The 23,768-nt window shown below is 55.4% G+C and overlaps 1 protein-coding gene across 3 annotated transcripts in view; it reads right to left on the reverse strand.

Moving 5' to 3' along the window:
• Positions 1-753: 753 nt before the first annotated feature.
• LOC116937814 (uncharacterized) overlaps positions 754-23,768 on the reverse strand; it is a 61,213-nt gene continuing 38,198 nt past the window's right edge. For all 3 annotated transcript variants that reach the window (XM_076059250.1, XM_076059249.1, XM_076059251.1), the window contains 4 exons: positions 19,358-19,558; positions 16,176-16,405; positions 10,968-11,245; positions 754-3,606 (listed from right to left, as the gene is read on the reverse strand). In XM_076059250.1, coding sequence (XP_075915365.1) covers positions 3,512-3,606; positions 10,968-11,245; positions 16,176-16,405; positions 19,358-19,558 — 804 coding nt within the window. In that variant the 3' untranslated portion in view covers positions 754-3,511. The remainder of the gene's footprint in view (positions 3,607-10,967; positions 11,246-16,175; positions 16,406-19,357; positions 19,559-23,768) is intronic.

Genomic DNA, 23,768 nt, shown 5'->3' on the forward strand with positions numbered 1-23,768 from the left:
GAGGCCTAGCCCAGGCTTGGTTCTAGTCGAGGCCTAGCCCAGGCTTGGATCTATTGGAGGCCTAGCCCAGGCTTGGCTCTAGTCGAGGCCTAGCCCAGGCTTGGTTTTAGTCGAGGCCTAGCCCAGGCTTGGTTTTAGTCGAGGCCTAGCCCAGGCTTGGTTCTATTGGAGGCCTAGCCCAGGCTTGGCTCTAGTCGAGGCCTAGCCCAGGCTGTTGAGCCTCCCTCCGCCTGCGCCGCCTTCGTCGTAACGGGCAGCCTCCTGTGCCACTCACTCACCTCACCCACCCATTCACCACTCACCTCACCCATCCACTCACCTCACCCACCCATTCACCACTCACCCATCCACTCACCTCACCCACCCACTCACTCACCTCACCCATCCACTCACCTCACCCATCCACTCACCACTCACTCACCCATCCACTCACCACTCACTCATCCACTCACTCACCTCACCCATCCACTCACCACTCACTCACCCATCCACTCACCACTAACTCACCCATCTACTCACCACTCACTCACCTCACCCACCCACTCACGACTCATCCACTCACCACTCACCCATCCACTCACCACCCACTCACGACTCACCCACTCACCACTCACTCACCACTCAATCACCCATCCACTCACCACTCACCCATCCACTCACCACTCACTCACCTCACCCACCCACTCACCACCCACCCACGACTCACCACTCACTGACCCACTCAGTCAGCCACCCACACAGAGAAAGCTGGGAGTCTGTGTGGTAGTGAATTTTATTCAGATTTAATAATGGCCAGTTCACAGTCTGTGTGTGTACCTGTGTGTCTGTGTGTGTGTCTGTCTGTGACTGTGTGTGTGTGTCTGTGTGTGTCTGTCTTCTGTCTGTGTGTGTCTGTGAGTCTGTCTGTGTGTAACTGTGTGTGTGCGTGTGTGTGTCTGTCTGTGTGTGTACGTCTGTGTGTGCGTGTGTCTGTGTGACTGTACGTCTGTGTGTCTGTGTGTGACTGTGTGTGTGTACGTCTGTCTGTGTGTCTGTGTGTGTCTGTGTCTGTGTGTGCGTCTGTGTGTGTGTCTGTGTGTGTGTCTGTGTGTGTCTGTGTGTGTCTGTGTGTCTGTGTGTGTCTGTATGTGTCTGTATGTGTGTCTGTGTGTGTCTGTGTGCGTGTCTGTGTGCGTGTCTGTGTGTGTCTGTGTGTGTGTGTCTGTGTGCGTGTGTGTCTGTGTGTGTGTCTGTGTGTCTGTGTGTGTGTCTGTGTGTCTCTGTGTGGGTGTCTGTGTGTGTGTCTGTGTGTCTGTGTGTGTGTCTGTGTGTGGTGGTCAGCGCTAAGCTGCGCTACGAACCTGGCCACCTGAGTTCGATTCCCGCTCACGGCCAACACCACTCAGTGACGATTATCTGAACCGGTCCTGGGCCTCCCCTAGGTCGACTCAGCCTCAAATGAGTACCTGGTGTAGCGGTGATGGTGGTGATGGTGTAGTGAACATCGCTAGCACTGGGAAGACAAAGGCGGCCGGGCGTGGCCACCCAACCCCTTCGTGTACCGTGCCGGCCTTCATAGGTGCTGCTACTCGCTAACAGCACTTGCCCCTGCAGTCTGTCACAGGCTATACGGGGGATCTTTGTCTTTGCGAGTTATAACTCTGTGTGTGTGTGAGTTATAACTCTGTGTGTGTGTGTGTCTGTGTGTGAGTTATAACTCTGTGTGTGTGTCTCTGTGTGTGTGTGTCTGTGTGTGAGTTATAACTCTGTGTGTGTGTCTGTGTGTGTCTGTGAGTTATAACTCTGTGTGTGTGTCTGTGTGTGTGTCTGTGTGTGAGTTATAACTCTGTGTGTGTGTTTGTTATAACTCTGTGTGTGTGTGTCTGTGTGTGAGTTATAACTCTGTGTGTGTGTGTCTGTGTGTGAGTTATAACTCTGTGTGTGTGTCTCTGTGTGTGTGTGTCTGTGTGTGAGTTATAACTCTGTGTGTGTGTCTGTGTGTGTCTATGTGTGTGAGTTATAACTCTGTGTGTGTGTCTGTGTGTGAGTTATAACTCTGTGTGTGTGTCTGTGTGTGTCTGTGTGTGAGTTATAACTGTGTGTGTCTGTGTGTGTGTGTGAGTTATAACTCTGTGTGTGTGTGTGTCTGTGTGTGTGTGTCTGTGTGTGAGTTATAACTCTGTGTGTGTCTGTGTGTGAGTGTGTGTGCGAGTTATAACTGTGTGTGTGTGTCTGTGTGTGTGTCTGTGTGTGAGTTATAACTCTGTGTGTGTGTCTGTGTGTGAGTTATAACTGTGTGTGTGTCTGTGTGAGTTATAACTCTGTGTGTGTGTCTGTGTGAGTTATAACTCTGTGTGTCTATGTGTGTGTGTCTGTGTGTGAGTTATAACTCTGTTTGTCTGAGTTATAACTCTGTGTGTGTGTCTGTGTGAGTTATAACTCTGTGTGTGTGTCTGTGTGTGAGTTATAACTCTGTGTGTGTGTCTGTGTGTGTGTCTCTGTGTGTGAGTTATAACTCTGTGTGTGTGTCTGTGTGTAAGTTATAACTCTGTGTGTGTGTCTGTGTGTAAGTTATAACTCTGTGTGTGTGTCTGTGTGTGGGTTATAACTCTGTGTGTGTCTCTGTGTGTGAGTTATAACTCTGTGTGTGTGTCTGTGTGCGAGCTATAACTCTGTGTGTGTCTCTGTGTGTGAGTTATAACTCTGTGTGTGTGTGTCTGTGTGTCTCTGTGTGTGAGTTATAACTCTGGGTGTGTCTGTGTGTGTGTCTCTAAACGTGAACGTCTGTGTGTGTCTGTGTGAGTTATAACTCTGTGTGTCTATGTGTGCGAGTTATAACTCTGGGTGTCTGTGTGAGTTATAACTGTGTGTCTATGTGTGCGAGTTATAACTCTGGGTGTCTGTGTGAGTTATAACTGTGTGTCTATGTGTGCGAGTTATAACTCTGGGTGTCTGTGTGAGTTATTACTCTGTGTGTCTATGTGTGCGAGTTATAACTCTGGGTGTCTGTATGAGTTATAACTCTGTGTGTCTATGTGTGCGAGTTATAACTCTGGGTGTCTGTGTGAGTTATAACTCTGTGTGTCTATGTGTGCGAGTTATAACTCTGGGTGTCTGTGTGAGTTATAACTCTGTGTGTCTATGTGTGCGAGTTATAACTCTGGGTGTCTGTGTGAGTTATAACTCTGTGTGTCTATGTGTGCGAGTTATAACTCTGGGTGTCTGTGTGAGTTATAACTCTGTGTGTCTATGTGTGCGAGTTATAACTCTGGGTGTCTGTGTAAGTTATAACTCTGTGTGTCTATGTGTGCGAGTTATAACTCTGGGTGTCTGTGTGAGTTATTACTCTGTGTGTCTATGTGTGCGAGTTATAACTCTGGGTGTCTGTGTGAGTTATAACTCTGTGTGTCTATGTGTGCGAGTTATAACTCTGGGTGTCTGTGTGAGTTATAACTCTGTGTGTCTATGTGTGCGAGTTATAACTCTGTGTGTCTATGTGTGCGAGTTATAACTCTGCGTCCTGTCTGAGTATCTATGTATCCGTGTCTGTCTGTGTCTGTGTCAATCTGTGTCTGTGTCTAAGTAGTTTTTTTGGGAGATCGCGATGCCGAGGACGACTTGGAGGATCTGGAGACAAGAGAGACAGAGACACACGGAGAGACACGGAGAGACAGAGACACACGGAGAGACACGGAGAGACAGAGAGACACGGAGAGACAGAGACACACGGAGAGACACGGAGAGACACGGAGAGACAGAGACACACGGAGAGACACGGAGAGACACGGAGAGACAGAGACACACGGAGAGACAGAGAGACAGAGACACACGGAGAGACAGAGAGACAGAGACACACGGAGAGACACGGAGAGACACGGAGAGACACGGAGAGACAGAGACACACGGAGAGACAGAGACACACGGAGAGACACGGAGAGACAGAGAGACACGGAGAGACACGGAGAGACAGAGACACATGGAGAGACAGAGACACACAGAGACACACGGAGACACACGGAGAGACAGAGACACACGGAGAGACACACGGAGAGACAGAGACACACGGAGAGACACGGAGAGACACGGAGAGACAGAGACACACGGAGAGAGAGACACACGGAGAGACACGGAGAGACACGGAGAGACAGAGACACACGGAGAGACAGAGACACACGGAGAGACAGAGAGACACGGAGAGACACGGAGAGACAGAGACACACGGAGAGACACAGAGAGACAGAGACACACGGAGAGACAGAGACACACGGAGAGACACGGAGAGACACACGGAGAGACACGGAGAGACAGAGAGACACGGAGAGATAGAGACACACGGAGAGACACGGAGAGACAGAGACACACGGAGAGACAGAGACACACGGAGAGACAGAGACACACAGAGACACACGGAGACACACGGAGAGACAGAGACACACGGAGAGACACACGGAGAGACAGAGACACACGGAGAGACACGGAGAGACACGGAGAGACAGAGACACACGGAGAGAGAGACACACGGAGAGACACGGAGAGACACGGAGAGACAGAGACACACGGAGAGACAGAGACACACGGAGAGACAGAGAGACACGGAGAGACACGGAGAGACAGAGACACACGGAGAGACACAGAGAGACAGAGACACACGGAGAGACAGAGACACACGGAGAGACACGGAGAGACACACGGAGAGACACGGAGAGACAGAGAGACACGGAGAGATAGAGACACACGGAGAGACACGGAGAGACAGAGACACACGGAGAGACAGAGACACACGGAGAGACAGAGACACACGGAGAGACACAGAGAGACACGGAGACACACGGAGAGAGACAGAGACACACGGAGAGACACGGAGACACACGGAGAGACAGAGACACACGGAGAGACAGAGAGACACACAGAGACACGGAGACACACGGAGAGACACGGAGAGACACGGAGAGACAGAGACACACGGAGAGAGAGACACACGGAGAGACACGGAGAGACACGGAGAGACAGAGACACACGGAGAGACAGAGACACACGGAGAGACAGAGAGACACGGAGAGACACGGAGAGACAGAGACACACGGAGAGACACGGAGAGACACGGAGAGACAGAGACACACGGAGAGATAGAGACACACGGAGAGACACACGGAGAGACACGGAGAGACAGAGAGACACGGAGAGACACGGAGAGACACGGAGAGACACGGAGAGACAGAGACACACGGAGAGACAGAGACACACGGAGAGACAGAGACACACGGAGAGACAGAGACACACGGAGAGACACGGAGAGACACGGAGAGACACGGAGAGACAGAGACACACGGAGAGACACGGAGAGACAGAGACACACAGAGAGACAGAGACAGACGGAGAGACAGAGACACACGGAGAGACACGGAGAGACAGAGAGACACGGAGAGACAGAGACACACGGAGAGACACGGAGAGACACGGAGAGACAGACGGAGAGACAGAGACACACGGAGAGACACGGAGAGACAGAGACACACGGAGACACACGGAGAGACACGGAGAGACACGGAGAGACAGACGGAGAGACACAGAGAGACAGAGACACACGGAGAGACACGGAGAGACACGGAGAGACAGAGACACACGGAGAGACAAGAGACAAACGGAGAGACAGAGACACACGGAGAGACACGGAGAGACAGAGACACGGAGAGGCAGACGGAGAGACACAGAAACAGAGAGACAGAAAGAGACAGAGAGACACAAAGAGACACACAGACACAGACAGATACACAGACACAGAGAGACAGAAAGAGACAGAGAGACACAAAGAGACACACAGACACAGACAGATACACAGACACAGAGACACAGAGACAGAGAGACAGAAAGAGACACAAAGAGACACACAGACACAGACAGACACACAGACACAGAGACACAGAGACAGACACACAGACACAGAGACAGACACAGAGATAGACAGACACAGCGACACAGACAGACAAACAGACACAGAGACACAGAGACAGACACAGAGACAGACACAGATAGACAGACAGAGAGACAGACACAGAGACACAGACAGACACACAGACACAGAGACACAGAGACAGACACAGAGACACACAGACAGACACAGAGACACAGACAGAGACACAGAGACAGACACAGAGACACACAGACAGACACAGAGACAGACACAGAGACACAGAGACAGACACAGAGACACAGAGACAGACAGAGATAGACATAGAGACACAGAGACAGACACAGAGATAGACACACACAGACAGACACAGAGACACACAGACACAGAGATAGACAGAGAGACACAAAGACAGACACAGAGACACACAGACACAGAGACACACAGACACAGAGAGACAGAGACACACAGACAGACACAGAGATAGACACAGAGACAGACACAGAGATAGGCAGACAGAGACAGACACAGAGACACAGACAGAGACAGACACAGAGACACAGACACAGAGATAGATAGACACACAGACACAGAGATAGACAGACACAGAGATAGACAGAGACAGACACAGAGATAGACAGACAGAGACAGACACAGAGATAGACAGACAGAGACAGACAGAGACAGACACAGAGACAGAGATAGACAGAGACAGACAGAGAGAGACAGAGACAGAGAGACACAGAGACAGACACAGAGATAGAGATAGACAGGGTTAGACAGACACAGAGATAGACAGACAGAGAGAGACAGAGAGACACAGACACAGAGACAGACACAGAGAGAGACAGACACAGAGACAGACACAGAGACAGAGAGAGACAGACACAGAGACAGACACATAGATAGACACAGAGACAGACACACAGACACACACAGAGACACAGAGAGAGACACACAGAGACACAGAGATAGACACAGAGACAGACACAGAGACAGACACAGAGAGAGACAGACACAGAGACAGACAGAGACACAGAGATAGACACAGAGACAGACACACAGACACACACAGAGACACAAAGAGAGACAGACACAGAGACAGACACAGAGACAGACACAGAGACACACAGACACAGAGACACACAGACACAGAGACACACAGACACAGAGACACACACAGACAGACACAGAGACACACACAGACAGACACAGAGACACACACAGACAGACACAGAGACACACACAGACAGACACAGAGATAGACAGACAGAGACAGAGACACGCACAGACAGACACAGAGACACACACAGACAGACACAGAGACACACACAGACAGACACAGAGACACACACAGACAGACACAGAGACATACACAGACAGACACAGAGATAGACAGACAGAGACACAGACAGAGACAGACAGAGACAGAGAGAGACAGGGAAGAGATATTTTGTTAATCTTGTTCAGTGACACAGAGTGACATCACGGTGACATCAGTGACATCACGGTGACATCACGGTGACATCAGTGACATCGCAATGACATCACAGTCACGTGGCGTGACATCAGTTACATCGGTGATATCACCGTGAAATCACGGTGAAATCACGGTGACATCACGGTGACATCACGGTGACATCACGGTGACATCAGTGACATCACGGTGACATCACAGTGACATCACGGTGACATCACGGTGACATCACGGTGACATCACGGCGACATCACGGTGACATCACGGTGACGTCACGGTGACATCACGGTGACATCACGGTGACAGTGACGTCAAAGTAACATGGAATGACACCACATTATGGGTCTAGGTGGCTTGGCTAGAGAGACGTCCTAACTGGCTAGGTTGGCTGATGAGTGTGTCGGTGTCACCGTGGGGTTAGGGGTCGTGGGGTTAGGGGTCGTGGGGTTAGGGGTCGTGGGGTTAGGGGTCGTGGAGCAGACAGCGCGTCAAACACGGTGAGCCGAGTTGGATTCCCGCTCAAGGCCAACACCGGTGAGAGCGATCATCTCAACCGGTCCTGGTGGTGGTGATGATGGTGGTGGTGATGGTGGTGATGGTGGTGGTGATGGTGGTGATGGTGGTGGTGGTGATGGTGGTGGTGGTGATGGTGGTGATGATGGTGGTGATGGTGGTGGTGGTGATGGTGGTGGTGGTGGTGATGGTGATGATGGTGGTGGTGGTGATGGTGGTGATGGTGGTGGTGGTGATGGTGGTGGTGGTGATGGTGGTGATGATGGTGGTGATGGTGGTGGTGGTGATGGTGGTGGTGGTGGTGGTGATGGTGGTGGTGATGGTGGTGGTGGTGGTGATGGTGGTGGTAGTGATGGTGGTGATGGTGATGATGGTGGTGGTGGTGGTGATGGTGGTGGTGATGGTGGTGGTGATGGTGGTGATGGTGGTGATGGTGGTGGTGATGGTGGTGGTGATGGTGGTGGTGGTGATGGTGGTGGTGATGGTGGTGATGGTGGTGATGATGGTGGTGGTGGTGATGGTGGTGGTGATGGTGGTGGTGATGGTGGTGGTGATGGTGGTGGTGATGGTGGTGGTGATGGTGGTGGGTGGTGGTGATGGTGGTGGTGATGATGGTGGTGATGGTGGTGGTATGGGGAGCGATATTGTAGTGGTGATGGTGGTGATGGTGGTGATGGTGGTGGTGGTGGTGATGGTGGTGGTGATGGTGGTGATGGTGGTGATGGTGGTGGTGATGGTGGTGATGGTGGTGGTGATGGTGGTAGTGATGGTGATGATGGTGGTGGTGGTGATGGTGGTGATGATGGTGGTGGTGATGGTGGTGGTGATGGTGGTGGTGGTGATGGTGGTGGTGATGGTGGTGGTGATGGTGGTGGTGGTGGTGATGATGGTGGTGATGGTGGTGGTGGTGGTGATGATGGTGGTGATGGTGGTGGTGATGGTGGTGATGGTGGTGATGATGGTGATGATGGTGGTGGTATGGGGAGCGATAGTGTAGCGGTTAGCGCTACGCTGTGCTATGAACCTGGCGACCCGGGTTCGATTCCCGCTCACGGCCAACACCAGTGACGATTATCTGAACCGGTCCCGGGCCTCCCCTAGGTCGACTCAGCCTCAAATGAGTACCTGGTGCGGTGTGTAACCATTGCCACTAGGGAGACAAAGGCGGTCGGGCGTGGTGCTGGCCACCCACCCCCTCGTGTACCGTTCCGGCCTTCATAGGTGCTCGCTAACAGCACTTGCCCCTACAGTCTGTTAAGGCTATATGGGGGATCTTTGTTGTTCTTTGTCTTTGATGGTGGTGGTGATGGTGGTGATGGTGGTGGTGATGGTGGTGGTGGTGATGGTGGTGGTGATGGTGGTGATGGTGGTGATGGTGATGATGGTGGTGATGGTGGTGATGGTGGTAATGGTGGTGATGGTGATGATGGTGGTGATGGTGGTGGTGATGGTGGTGGTGATGGTGGTGATGATGGTGGTGATGGTGGTGATGGTGGTGATGGTGGTGGTAGTGATGGTGGTGATGGTGGTGGTAGTGATGGTGGTGGTGATGGTGGTGGTGATGGTGGTGGTGGTGATGGTGGTGGTGATGGTGGTGATGGTGGTGGTGGTGATGATGGTGGTGGTGGTGATGATGGTGGTGATGGTGGTAGTGATGGTGGTGGTGATGGTGGTGATGGTGGTGGTGGTGGTGATGGTGGTGGTGATGATGGTGGTGGTGATGATGGTGGTGATGGTGGTGATGGTGATGGTGGTGATGGTGGTGGTAGTGATGGTGGTGATGGTGGTGGTGATGGTGATGGTGGTGGTGATGATGGTGGTGATGGTGGTGGTGGTGATGATGGTGGTGGTGGTGATGGTGGTGGTGGTGATGATGATGGTGGTGGTGGTGATGGTGGTGATGATGGTGGTGATGGTGGTGATGATGGTGGTGATGGTGGTGATGGTGGTGGTGATGGTGGTGGTGATGGTGGTGATGGTGGTGATGGTGGTGGTGATGGTGATGATGGTGGTGGTGATGATGGTGGTGGTGGTGATGGTGGTGGTGGTGGTGATGGTGGTGGTGATGGTGGTGGTGGTGATGATGGTGGTGGTGGTGATGGTGGTGATGGGTGACGGTGGTGGTGATGGTGGTGGTGATGGTGGTGATGGTGGTGATGGTGATGATGGTGGTGGTGGTGATGGTGGTGATGGTGGTGATGGTGATGGGTGACGGTGGTGATGGTGGTGGTGATGGTGGTGATGGTGATGATGGTGGTGATGGTGGTGGTGGTGATGGTGGTGATGGTGGTGGTGGTGATGGTGGTGGTGATGGTGGTGATGATGGTGGTGGTGATGGTGGTGGTGATGGTGGTGATGATGGTGGTGGTGGTGGTGATGGTGGTGGTGATGGTGATGATGGTGGTGATGGTGGTGGTGATGGTGGTGATGGTGATGGGTGACGGTGGTGATGGTGGTGGTGATGGTGGTGATGGTGGTGATGGTGGTGGTGGTGATGGTGGTGATGGTGGTGGTGATGGTGGTGATGATGGTGGTGGTGATGGTGGTGGTGATGGTGGTGGTGATGGTGGTGGTGATGGTGGTGGTGATGGTGATGATGGTGGTGATGGTGGTGGTGATGGTGGTGGTGATGGTGGTGGTGATGGGTGACGGTGGTGACCGTGCATGACCATGTGACCGTGTCATCACGTGACCGTGTCACCACGTGACCTCGTGACCGTGTCATCACGTGACCTTGTGATCACGTGACCATGTGACTGTGTCATCGCGTGACCTTGTGACCATGTGACCGTGTGACCGTGTGATCACGTGACAGTGTCACCACGTGACCATGTGATCACGTGACTGTGTCATCACGTGACCATGTGACCGTGTGACCGTGTCATCACGTGACCGTGTGATCACGTGACCTTGTGATCACGTGACTGTGTGACTGTGTCATCACGTGACCTTGTGACTGTGTCATCACGTGACCGTGTCATCACGTGACTGTGTCATCACGTGACCGTGTGACCTCGTGACCACGTGACCTCGTGACAGTGTCACCTCGTGACCTCGTGACCGTGTGACCGTGTGACCGTGCGACCAAACCTGTCCCGTGAGCCACGCTGCTGCTGCTGTTGCTGCTTCTGCCGCTTGTGGTGGTGGTGGTGGTGATGGTGGTGAGCGGCCGGGGGGTGAGGAGCTGGAGGAGTGGCCTGGGGAGGGGTGAGCTGGTGTGGAGCTGGAGGAGGAGGAGGTGGAGGAGGAGGTGGACGAGGAGGTGGACGAGGAGGTGGACGAGGAGCGACGCTGAGGACGAGAACCGGAGGGATTTGGAGGAGCCGGAGGAGCTGGAGGAGCGATGGCGACGTTTAAGAGACTCGGACCTGCAGGGTGTAGGGAGGGGTGTGGAGATACTCACCACTCACTCACCACTCACTCACCACTCACTCACCACTCACTCACTCACTCACCACTCACTCACCACTCACACACTCACTCACCACTCACTCACCACTCACTCACCACTCACTCACTCACTCACCACTCACTCACCACTCACACACTCACTCACCCACTCACTCACCACTCACTCACCACTCACTCACCCACTCACTCACCACTCACCCACTCACTCACCCACTCACTCAACTCACTCACCCACTCACTCACCACTCACTCACCACTCACTCACTCCTCACTCACTCACCACTCACTCACCACTCACTCACCACTCACTCACCACTCACTCACTCACCACTCACTCACCACTCACTCACCACTCACTCACCACTCACTCACCCACTCACTCACCCACTCACTCACCACTCACTCACCACTCACTCACTCACCACTCACTCACCACTCACTCACCCACTCACTCACCACTCACTCACCACTCACTCACTCACCACTCACTCACCACTCACTCACCACTCACTCACCCACTCACTCACCACTCACTCACCACTCACTCACCCACTCACTCACCCACTCACTCACCCACTCACTCACACTCACCACACTCACTCAACACTCACTCAACCACTCACTCACCTCACTCACCCATCCTCACTCACCACTCACTCACCATCCACTCACCCCCACTCACTCACTCACCACTCACTCACCACTCACTCACTCACTCACTCACACTCACCACCACTCACTCACCACTCACTCACCACTCACTCACCCACTCACTCACCCACTCACTCACCACTCACTCACCCGCTCACTCACCACTCACTCACCACTCACTCACCACTCACTCACCCACTCACTCACCACTCACTCACCACTCACTCACCCACCACTCACCCACTCACTCACCACTCACTCACCACTCACTCACCACTCACTCACCCACTCACTCACCACTCACTCACCACTCACTCACCACTCACTCACCACCACTCACTCACCACTCACTCACCACTCACTCACTCACCACTCACTCACCACCTCTCTCACCACTCACTCACTCACTCACTCACTTCACTCACTCACTCACTCACTCACTCACTCGCCCACTCACTCACTCACCACTCACTCACTCACCCACTCACTCACCACTCACTCACCACTCACTCACTCACCACTCACTCACTCACCACTCACTCACCACTCACTCACCACTCACTCACACTCACTCACCACTCACCACTCACTCACCACTCACTCACCACTCACCACTCACTCACCACTCACTCACCACTCACCACTCACTCACCACTCACTCACCAATCACTCACCAATCACTCACCACTCACTCACTCACATCACTCACCACTCACTCACCACTCACTCACCACTCACTCACCACTCACTCACTCACTCACCACTCACTCACCAATCACTCACCACTCACTCACTCACCACTCACTCACCACTCACTCACCACTCACTCACTCACTCACCACTCACTCACCACTCACTCACTCACTCACCACTCACTCACCCACTCACTCACTCACCACTCACTCACCACTCACTCACCAATCACTCACCAATCACTCACCAATCACTCACCAATCACTCACCAATCACTCACCAATCACTCACCACTCACTCACCACTCACTCACCACTCACCACTCACTCACCACTCACTCACCAATCACTCACCAATCACTCACCACTCACTCACCACTCACCACTCACTCACCACTCACTCACCACTCACTCACTCACCACTCACTCACTCACCACTCACTCACCACTCACTCACCACTCACTACTCACCCACCACTCACTCACCACTCACTCACTCACCACTCACTCACCACTCACTCACCACTCACCACTCACTCACCACTCACTCACCACTCACTCACTCACTCACCACTCACTCACTCACCACTCACTCACCACTCACTCACCACTCACTCACCACTCACTCACCACTCACTCACTCACCACTCACTCACCACTCACTCACTCACCACTCACTCACTCACTCACCACTCACTCGCACACTCACTCGCACACTCACTCATCCAGCCACTCACTCACCACTCACTCACCACTCACTCGCTCACCACTCGCTCACCACTCGCCCACTCACTCGCCCACTCACTCGCCCACTCACTCACCACTCACTCACTCACCCACTCACTCACCCCTCACTCACTCACCCACTCACTCACCCACTCACTCACCCACTCACTCACCACTCACTCACTCACTCACCACTCACTCACCACTCACTCACCTACTCACTCACCACTCACTCACCACTCACTCACCACTCACTCACCCCTCACTCACCACTCACTCACCACTCACTCACTCACCACTCACTCACCACTCACTCACCTACTCATTCACCACTCACTCACCACTCACTCACCACTCACTCACACCACTCACTCACCCACTCACTCACCACTCACCCACTCTCACCACTCACTCACTCACCACTCACTCACCACTCACCCACTCACCACTCACTCACCACACACTCACTCACCACTCACTCACTCGCCCACTCGCTCACTCGCCTACTCGCTCACTCGCCTACTCGCTCACTCACCCACTCACTCACCCACTCACTCACCCACTCACTCACCCACTCCCCTCACCCACCCACTCACTTACCACTCACTCACCACTCACTCACTCACCACTCACCTCACCACTCACCACTCACTCACCACTCACTCACCACTCACTCACCAACTCACTCACCAACTCACTCACTCACCACTCACTCACCACTCACTCACTCACCACTCACTCACTCACTCACCACTCACTCACTCACCCCTCACCCCTCACTCACCACTCACTCACCACTCACTCACTCACCACTCACTCACCACTCACACACCACTCACTCACCACTCACTCACCACTCACTCACTCACCACTCACTCACCACTCACTCACTCACCACTCACTCACTCACCACTCACTCACTCACCACTCACTCACCCACTCACTCACCACTCACTCACCACTCACCCACTCACTCACCACTCACTCACCACTCACTCACCACTCACCCACTCACTCACCACTCACTCACCACTCACTCACCACTCACTCACCCACTCACTCACCACTCACTCACCACTCACTCACCACTCACTTACTCACTCACCCACTCACCCACTCACTCACTCACCACCCACTCACCACTCACTCACTCACTCACCACTCACTCACCACTCACCACTCACTCACCACTCACTCACCACTCAAACACTCACTCACCACTAACTCACTCACCCACTCACTCACCCACTCACTCGCCACTCACTCACCACTCACTCACCACTCACTCACCACTCACTCACCACTCACTCACCCACTCACTCACCACTCACTCACCACTCACTCACCACTCACCACTCACTCACCACTCACTCACCACTCACTCACCTACTCACTCACCACTCACTCACCACTCACTCACCTACTCACTCACTCACCACTCACTCACCACTCACTCACCCCACTCATTCACTCACCACTCACTCACTCACCCACTCACTCACCCACTCACTCACCACTCACTCACCACCCACTCACTCACCACTCACTCACCACTCACTCCTCACCACTCACTCACTCACCTACTCACCTACTCACTCACCCACTCACTCACTCACCCACTCACTCACTCACCCACTCACTCACCCACTCACTCACCTACTCAGTCACCCACTCACCTACTCAGTCACCCACTCACCCACTCGCCTACTCACTCACCTACTCAGTCACCCACTCACTCACCTACTCAGTCACCCACTCACCTACTCACTCGCCTACTCACTCACTCACTCACCCACCTCGCCTACTCACTCACCTACTCAGTCACCCACTCACCTACTCACTCACTCACTCACCCACCACTCACCTACTCAGTCACTCACTCACCTACTCACTCACCCACTCACTCACTCACCTACTCACTCACCCACTCACTCAGGCACTCACTCACTCGCCTACTCACTCACCTACTCAGTCACCCACTCACCTACTCAGTCACCCACTCACCCACTCACTCACTCGCCTACTCACTCACCTACTCAGTCACCCACTCACTCACTTACTCACTCACCTACTCAGTCACCCACTCACCCACTCACTTACTCATTCACCTACTCAGTCACCTACTCACCCACTCACTCAACTCACTCGCCTACTCACTCACCTACTCAGTCACCTACTCACCCACTCACTCACTCGCCTACTCACTCACCTACTCAGTCACCCACTCACCTACTCAGTCACCCCTCACTCACTCGCCTACTCACTCGCCTACTCACTCACCCACCTACTCACTCGCCTACTCACTCCCTCACTCACCCACTCACTCACCCACCCACCTACTCACTCACCCACTCACTCACCTACTCAGTCACCCACTCACCCACCCACCCGCCCACTCACTCACTCACTCACCCACTCACTCACCCACCCACTCACCCACTCACCCACCCACCTGCCCACTCACCCACTCACTCACCCACTCACTCACCTACTCACTCACTCACCCACTCACTCACTCACCCACTCACCCACTCACTCACCTACTCACTCGCCCACTCACTCACCTACTCACTCACTCACCTACTCACTCACTCACCTACTCACTCACTCACCCACTCACTCACTCACCCACTCACTCACTCACCTACTCACTCGCCCACTCACTCACCTACTCACTCACTCACCTATTCACTCACTCACCTACCTCACTCACTCACCCACTCACTCACTCACTCACCCACCTCACCCACTCACTCACCTACTCACTCGCCCACTCACTCACCTACTCACTCACCCACCCACTCACCCACTCACTCACCCTTTTCCGTCTTTCTCTGCATCGTCAGTGTCTCTCTGCTTGTCCGCGGTGTCTACCGGCTTGTCCTCGCTGTCTCTCGGCTTGTCCGCGGTGTCTACCGGCTTGTCCTCGCTGTCTCTCGGCTTGTCCGCCTCCTTCACGCCCGGCTCCTCCTCCTCCTCGTCGTCCAGGGCGTACTTAGACAAGTCCACGTCATCGTCATCATCGTCATCATCGTCATCATCGTCATCCTGCAGACACAATCAGCATCATCAGCATCATCAACAGCGAATACTAAACACTACCCGTGTCTCTCTCTCTCTCTCCCCCGTGTCTCTCTTCCCCGTGTCTCTCTCACCCCGTGTCTCTCTCTCCCCGTGTCTCTCCCTCCCCGTGTCTCTCTCTCCCCGTGTCTCTCTCTCTCCCCGTGTCTCTCTCTCCCCGTGTCTCTCTCTCCCCGTGTCTCTCCCTCCCCGTGTCTCTCTCTCCCCGTGTCTCTCTCTCCCCGTGTCTCTCTCACCCGTGTCTCTCTCTCCCCGTGTCTCTCTCACCCCGTGTCTCTCCCTCCCCGTGTCTCTCTCTCCCCGTGTCTCTCCCTCCCCGTGTCTCTCTCTCCCCGTGTCTCTCTCTCCCCGTGTTTCTCTCCCCCGGTGTCTCTCTCCCCCGGTGTCTCTCTCCCCCGTGTCTCTCTCTCTCCCCGTGTCTCTCTCTCTCCCCGTGTCTCTCTCTCCCCCGTGTCTCTCTCTCCCCGTGTCTCTCTCTCCCCGTGTCTCTCTCCCCCCGTGTCTCTCTCTCTCCCGTGTCTCTCTCTCTCCCGTGTCTCTCTCTCCCCGTGTCTCTCTCCCCCGTGTCTCTCTCTCTCCCCCGTGTCTCTCTCTCTCCCCCGTGTCTCTCTCTCCCCGTGTGTCTCTCTCTCTCCGTGTCTCTCTCCCCCGTGTCTCTCTCTCCCCCGTGTCTCTCTCTCCCCGTGTCTCTCTCTCCCTGTGTGTCTCTCTCTCCCCGTGTCTCTCTCTCCCCGTGTCTCTCTCTCCCCCGTGTCTCTCTCTCCCCGTGTCTCTCTCTCCCCGTGTCTCTCTCTCCGTGTCTCTCTCTCTCCCCGTGTCTCTCTCCCCGTGTCTCTCTCTCCCCGTGTCTCTCTCTCCCCGTGTCTCTCTCTCCCCGTGTCTCTCTCTCCACATGTCTCTCTCTCTCCCCGTGTCTCTCTCCCCGTGTCTCTCTCACCCCGTGTCTCTCTCTCCCCATGTCTCTCTCTCTCGTGTCTCTCTCTCTCCCCCGTGTCTCTCTCTTCTCCCCGTGTCTCTCTCTCTCCATGTCTCTCTACCCGTGTCTCTCTCTCCCCGTGTCTCTCTCTCCCCGTGTCTCTCTCTCCCCGTGTCTCTCTCTCTCCATGTCTCTCTACCCGTGTCTCTCTCTCCCCGTGTCTCTCTCTCTCCCCGTGTCTCTCTCTCCCCGTGTCTCTCTCACCTCGTGTCTCTCTCTCTCCCCGTGTCTCTCTCTCCCCGTGTCTCTCTCTCCCCGTGTCTCTCTCCCCGTGTCTCTCTCTCCCCGTGTCTCTCTCTCTCCCCGTGTCTCTCTCTCCCCGTGTCTCTCTCACCCCATGTCTCTCTCTCCCCGTGTCTCTCTCTCCCCGTGTCTCTCTCACCACATGTCTCTCTCTCTCCCCGTGTCTCTCTCTCCCCATGTCTCTCTCTCCCCGTGTCTCTCTCTCCCCGTGTCTCTCTCTCCACATGTCTCTCTCTCTCCCCGTGTCTCTCTCCCCGTGTCTCTCTCCCCGTGTCTCTACCCCCGTGTCTCTCTCTCCCCGTGTCTCTCTCCCCCCGTGTCTCTCTCTCTCCCCGTGTCTCTCTCTCCCCGTGTCTCTCTCTCCCCGTGTCTCTCTCTCCCCGTGTCTCTCTCTCCCCGTGTCTCTCTCTCCCCGTGTCTCTCTCTCCCCGTGTCTCTCTCTCTCCCCGTGTCTCTCTCTCCACATGTCTCTCTCTCTCCCCGTGTCTCTCTCTCTCCCCGTGTCTCTCTCTCCCCGTGTGTCTCTCTCTCCCCGTGTGTCTCTCTCTCTCCGTGTCTCTCTCCCCGTGTCTCTCTCTCCCCGTGTCTCTCTCTCCCCCCGTGTCTCTCTCTCCCTGTGTCTTTCTCTCTCCGTGTCTCTCTCTCCCCGTGTCTCTCTCTCCCCGTGTCTCTCTCTCCCCGTGTCTCTCTCTCCCCCCGTGTCTCTCTCTCTCCCCGTGTGTCTCTCTCTCCGTGTCTCTCTCTCCCCGTGTCTCTCTTTCCCTGTGTCTCTCTCCCCGTGTCTCTCTCTCCCCGTGTCTCTCTCTCCCCGTGTGTCTCTCTCTCTCCGTGTCTCTCTCTCTCCGTGTCTCTCTCCCCGTGTCTCTCTCTCCCCGTGTCTCTCTCTCCCCCCGTGTCTCTCTCTCCCCGTGTCTCTCTCTCTCCGTGTCTCTCTCTCTCCCCGTGTCTCTCTCTCCCCGTGTCTCTCTCTCTCCATGTCTCTCTACCCGTGTCTCTCTCTCCCCGTGTCTCTCTCTCTCCCCGTGTCTCTCTCTCTCCCCGTGTCTCTCTCTCCGTGTCTCTCTCTCTCCCCGTGTCTCTCTCTCCCCGTGTCTCTCTCTCTCCATGTCTCTCTACCCGTGTCTCTCTCTCCCCGTGTCTCTCTCTCTCCCCGTGTCTCTCTCTCTCCCCGTGTCTCTCTCTCTCCCCGTGTGTCTCTCTCTCTCCCCTCTCCCCTCTCCCCGTGTCTCTCTCTCTCCCCGTGTCTCTCTCTCTCCCCTCTCCCCGTGTCTCTCTCTCTCCCCGTGTCTCTCTCTCTCCCCGTGTCTCTCTCTCCCCGTGTCTCTCTCTCCGTGTCTCTCTCCCCCCGTGTCTCTCTCTCCCCCCGTGTCTCTCTCTCCCCGTGTCTCTCTCCCCGTGTCTCTCTCTCCCCCCGTGTCTCTCTCCCCGTGTCTCTCTCTCCCCGTGTCTCTCCCCCCCCCGTGTCTCTCTCTCTCCCCGTGTGTCTCTCTCTCTCCCCGTGTCTCTCTCCCCCCGTGTCTTTCTCCCCCCGTGTCTCTCTCTCCCCACATGTCTCTCTCTCCCCGTGTCTCTCTCTCCCCGTGTCTCTCTCCCCGTGTCTCTCTCTCTCCCCGTGTCTCTCTCTCGCCCCGTGTCTCTCTCTCTACCCGTGTCTCTCTCCCCTCTCCCCGTGTCTCTCTCTCTCCCCGTGTCTCTCTTACGTCCAGTTTGTATTTAGACAAATCCGCCTCCTCCTCGTCCTCCTCCTCCTCCTCCTCCTCCTCCTCCTCCGGCCCCTTCGTGTCTCTCTCGCCGTGTCTCCGGGCGTTGTCTGCCCGCTGATGTCTCCCTCCGTGTCCTCGTGTCTCGGTGGAGCCCGAAGCCGAGAGAGACCCACGGAAGCGTTTCTTCTTACGGCCAAACTGCGGGGAGAGAGACACGGGGAGAGAGAGAGAGACACGGGGAGAGAGAGACACGGGGAGACACGGGGAGAGAGACACGGGGAGAGAGAAACACGGGGAGAGAGAGAGAGAGACACGGTGAGAGAGAGACACGGGGAGAGAGAGAGACACGGGGAGAGAGACACGGGGAGAGAGAGAGACACGGGGAGAGAGAGAGACACGGGGAGAGAGAGACACGGGGAGAGAGAGACACGGGGAGAGAGAGACACGGGGAGAGAGAGAGACACGGGGAGAGACACGGGGAGAGAGAGAGAGACACGGTGAGAGAGAGAGAGAGACACGGGGAGAGAGAGACACGGGGAGAGAGAGACACGAGGAGAGAGACACACGGGGAGAGACACGGGGAGAGAGAGACACAAGGGGAGAGAGAGACACAAGGGGAGAGAGAGACACGGGGAGAGAGAGACACGGGGAGAGAGAGACACGGAGAGAGAGACACGGGGAGAGAGTGAGACACGGGGAGGTTAGAGAGACACGGGGAGAGAGAGACACGGGGAGAGAGACACGGAGAGAGAGAGACACGGAGAGAGAGAGACACGGGGAGAGAGAGACACGGAGAGAGAGACACGGGGAGAGAGAAACACGGGGAGAGAGACACGGGGAGACACGGTGAGAGAGAGAGAGACACGGTGAGAGAGACACGTGGTGAGAGACACGGGGAGAGAGAGAGACACGGGGAGAGAGAGACACGGGGAGACACGGGGAGAGAGAGACACGGGGAGAGAGAGACACGGGGAGAGAGAGAGACGGGGAGAGAGAGAGAGAGACACGGTGAGAGAGAGACACGGGGAGAGAGAGACACGGGGAGAGAGACACGGGGAGAGAGACATGGGGAGAGACACGGGGAGAGAGAGACGCGGGGAGAGAGAGAGACATGGGGAGAGAGAGACACGGGGAGAGAGACACGGGGAGAGAGAGACACGGGGAGACACGGGGAGAGAGACACGGGGAGAGAGAAACACGGGGAGAGAGAGAGAGAGACACGGTGAGAGAGAGACACGGGGAGAGAGAGACACGGGGAGAGAGAGACACGGGGAGAGAGAGAGACACGGGGAGAGAGACATGGGGAGAGACACGGGGAGAGAGAGAGAGACACGGTGAGAGAGACACGTGGTGAGAGACACGGGGAGAGAGAGACACGGGGAGACACGGGGAGAGAGAGACACGGGGAGAGAGAGACACGGGGAGAGAGAGAGACGGGGAGAGAGAGAGAGAGACACGGTGAGAGAGAGACACGGGGAGAGAGAGACACGGGGAGAGAGACACGGGGAGAGAGAGAGACATGGGGAGAGAGAGACGGGGAGAGAGAGACACGGGGAGACACGGGGAGAGAGACACGGGGAGAGAGAAACACGGGGAGAGAGAGAGAGAGACACGGTGAGAGAGAGACACGGGGAGAGAGAGACACGGGGAGAGAGAGACACGGGGAGAGAGAGAGACACGGGGAGAGAGAGACACGGGGAGAGAGAGAGACACGGGGACAGAGAGACACGGGGAGAGAGAGACGGGGAGAGAGAGACACGGGGAGAGAGAGACACGGGGAGAGACACGGGGAGAGAGAGACACGGTGAGAGAGAGACACGGGGAGAGAGAGAGACACGGGGAGAGAGAGACACGGGGAGAGAGAGACACGGGGAGAGAGACACGGGGTGAGAGAGACACGGGGAGAGAGAGAGACACGGGGAGAGAGACACGAGGTGAGAGAGAGAGAGACACGGGGAGAGAGAGAGAGAGACACGGGGAGAGAGAGACACGGGGAGAGAGAGACACGGGGAGAGAGAGACACGGGGAGAGAGAGACACGGGGAGAGAGAGACACGGGGAGAGAGAGACACGGGGAGAGAGAGAGAGAGAGACACGGGGAGAGAGACACACGGAGAGAGAGACACGGGGAGAGAGAGACACGGGGAGAGAGAGACACGGTGAGAGAGACACGGGGAGAGAGAGAGACACGTGAAGAGAGAGAGAGAGACATGGGGAGAGAGAGACACGGGGAGAGAGACACGGGGAGAGAGAGACACGGTGAGAGAGACACGTGGAGAGAAAGACACGTGGAGAGAGAGAGACACGTGGAGAGAGAGAGAGAGAGACACGTGGAGAGAGAGAGACACGGGGAGAGAGAGACACGGGGAGAGAGACACGGGGAGAGAGAGACACGGGGAGAGAGACACGTGGTGAGAGAGACATGTGGGGAGAGAGACACGGGGAGAGAGAGAGACACGTGGAGAGAGAGACACGGGGAGAGAGAGACACGGGGAGAGACACAGGGAGAGACAGAGAGAGAGACATGGGGAGAGAGAGACACAGGGAGAGAGAGAGACATGGGGAGAGAGACACAGTGAGAAACACAGGGAGAGAGACACGGGAGAGAGAGACACGGGGAGAGAGAGACACGGGAGAGAGAGACACGGTGAGAGAGAGAAACGGTGAGTGAGAGACACGGGGAGAGACACAGTGGGAGAGAGACACGGGGAGAGAGACACGGGGAGAGACACGGGGAGAGAGAGACACGGGGAGAGAGAGACACGGGGAGAGAGAGACACGGGGAGAGAGAGACACGGGGTGAGAGAGAGACACGGGGAGAGAGAGAGAGAGAGATACACGGGGAGAGAGAGACATGGGGAGAGAGAGAGACACAGGGAGATAGAGACACGGGGAGAGAGAGACACGGGGAGAGAGAGACACGGGGAGAGAGAGACACGGGGTGAGAGAGAGACACGGGGAGAGAGAGAGAGAGAGACACGGGGAGAGAGAGACATGGGGAGAGAGAGAGACACGTGGGGAGAGAGAGAGACACGGTGAGAGAGACACGGTGAGAGAAACACGGTGAGAGACACAGGGAGAGACATGGGGAGAGAGAGAGAGAGACACAGGGAGAGAGAGAGACATGGGGAGAGAGAGACACGGGAGAGAGAGACACGGGGAGAGAGAGACACGGGAGAGAGAGAGACACGGGAGAGAGAGACACGGTGAGAGAGAGACACGGTGAGTGAGAGACACGGGGAGAGACATGGGGGGAGAGAGACACGGGGAGAGAGACACGGGGAGAGACACGGGGAGAGAGAGACACGTGGAGAGAGAGAGAGAGACACGTGGGGAGAGAGAGACACGGGGAGAGACACGGAGAGAGAGACACGGGATGAGAGAGACACGGGGTGAGAGAGACACGGGGTGAGAGAGACACGGGGAGAGACACACAGGGAGAGAGAGACACGGGAAGAGACACGGGGAGAGAGACACGGGGAGAGAGACACGGGGAGAGAGACACGGGGAGAGAGACACGGGGAGAGAGACACGGGGAGAGAGAGACACGGTGAGAGAGACACGGGGAGAGAGAGACACGGGGAGAGAGATACACGGGGAGAGAGAGAGAGACACGGGGAGAGAGAGACACGGGGAGAGAGACACGGTTAGAAAGACACGGGGAGAGAGAGATACAGAGACAGAGACACACAGACAGAGACAGACATATACTTACAGAGAGACACAGACACACACAGAGACACACGGAGACACAGAGACAGACAGATACAGAGACACAGAGACAAAGAAACAGAGAGAGAGAGACAGAGGCACGGAGAGACAGAGACAGACAGACAGAGACAAAGAGAGAGACAGAGACAGACAGAGAGAGACAGACAAAGACAAAGAGAGAGACAAAGACAAAGACAGAGAGACAGAGACAGACACAGACAGACAGACAGAGACAGACAGGCACAGAGAGACAGAGAGAGACAGACAGAGAGACAGAGACAGGCAGAGACAGAGAGACACAGAGAAACAGAGAGACAATAGACACAGAGAGAGACAGAGACACACAGAGACACAGAGAGACAAAGCCACAGAGAGACAGACACAGACAGAGACAAAGGCACAGAGAGACACAGAGAGACAACAGGAAGAGACAGAGAGACACAGAGAAACAGAGAGAGACAATAGACACAGAGAGAGACAGAGACACACAGAGACACAGAGAGACAGACACAGACAGAGACACACAGAGACACAGAGAGACAGACACAGACAGAGACACACAGAGAGACACAGAGAGAGACAGAGACACACAGAGACACAGAGAGACAGACAGAGACAGACAGAGGCACAGAGAGACACAGAGAGACAGACAGAGACACAGAGAGACAAGAGACACAGAGAGAGACAGAGACACACAG

This window comes from Petromyzon marinus (genome assembly GCF_048934315.1).
Source record: "Petromyzon marinus isolate PM22_M1 ecotype Great Lakes invasive population chromosome 85 unlocalized genomic scaffold, UKy_Petmar_22M1.pri1.0 chr85_unloc.1, whole genome shotgun sequence".
NCBI classification, from domain to species: domain Eukaryota; kingdom Metazoa; phylum Chordata; class Hyperoartia; order Petromyzontiformes; family Petromyzontidae; genus Petromyzon; species Petromyzon marinus.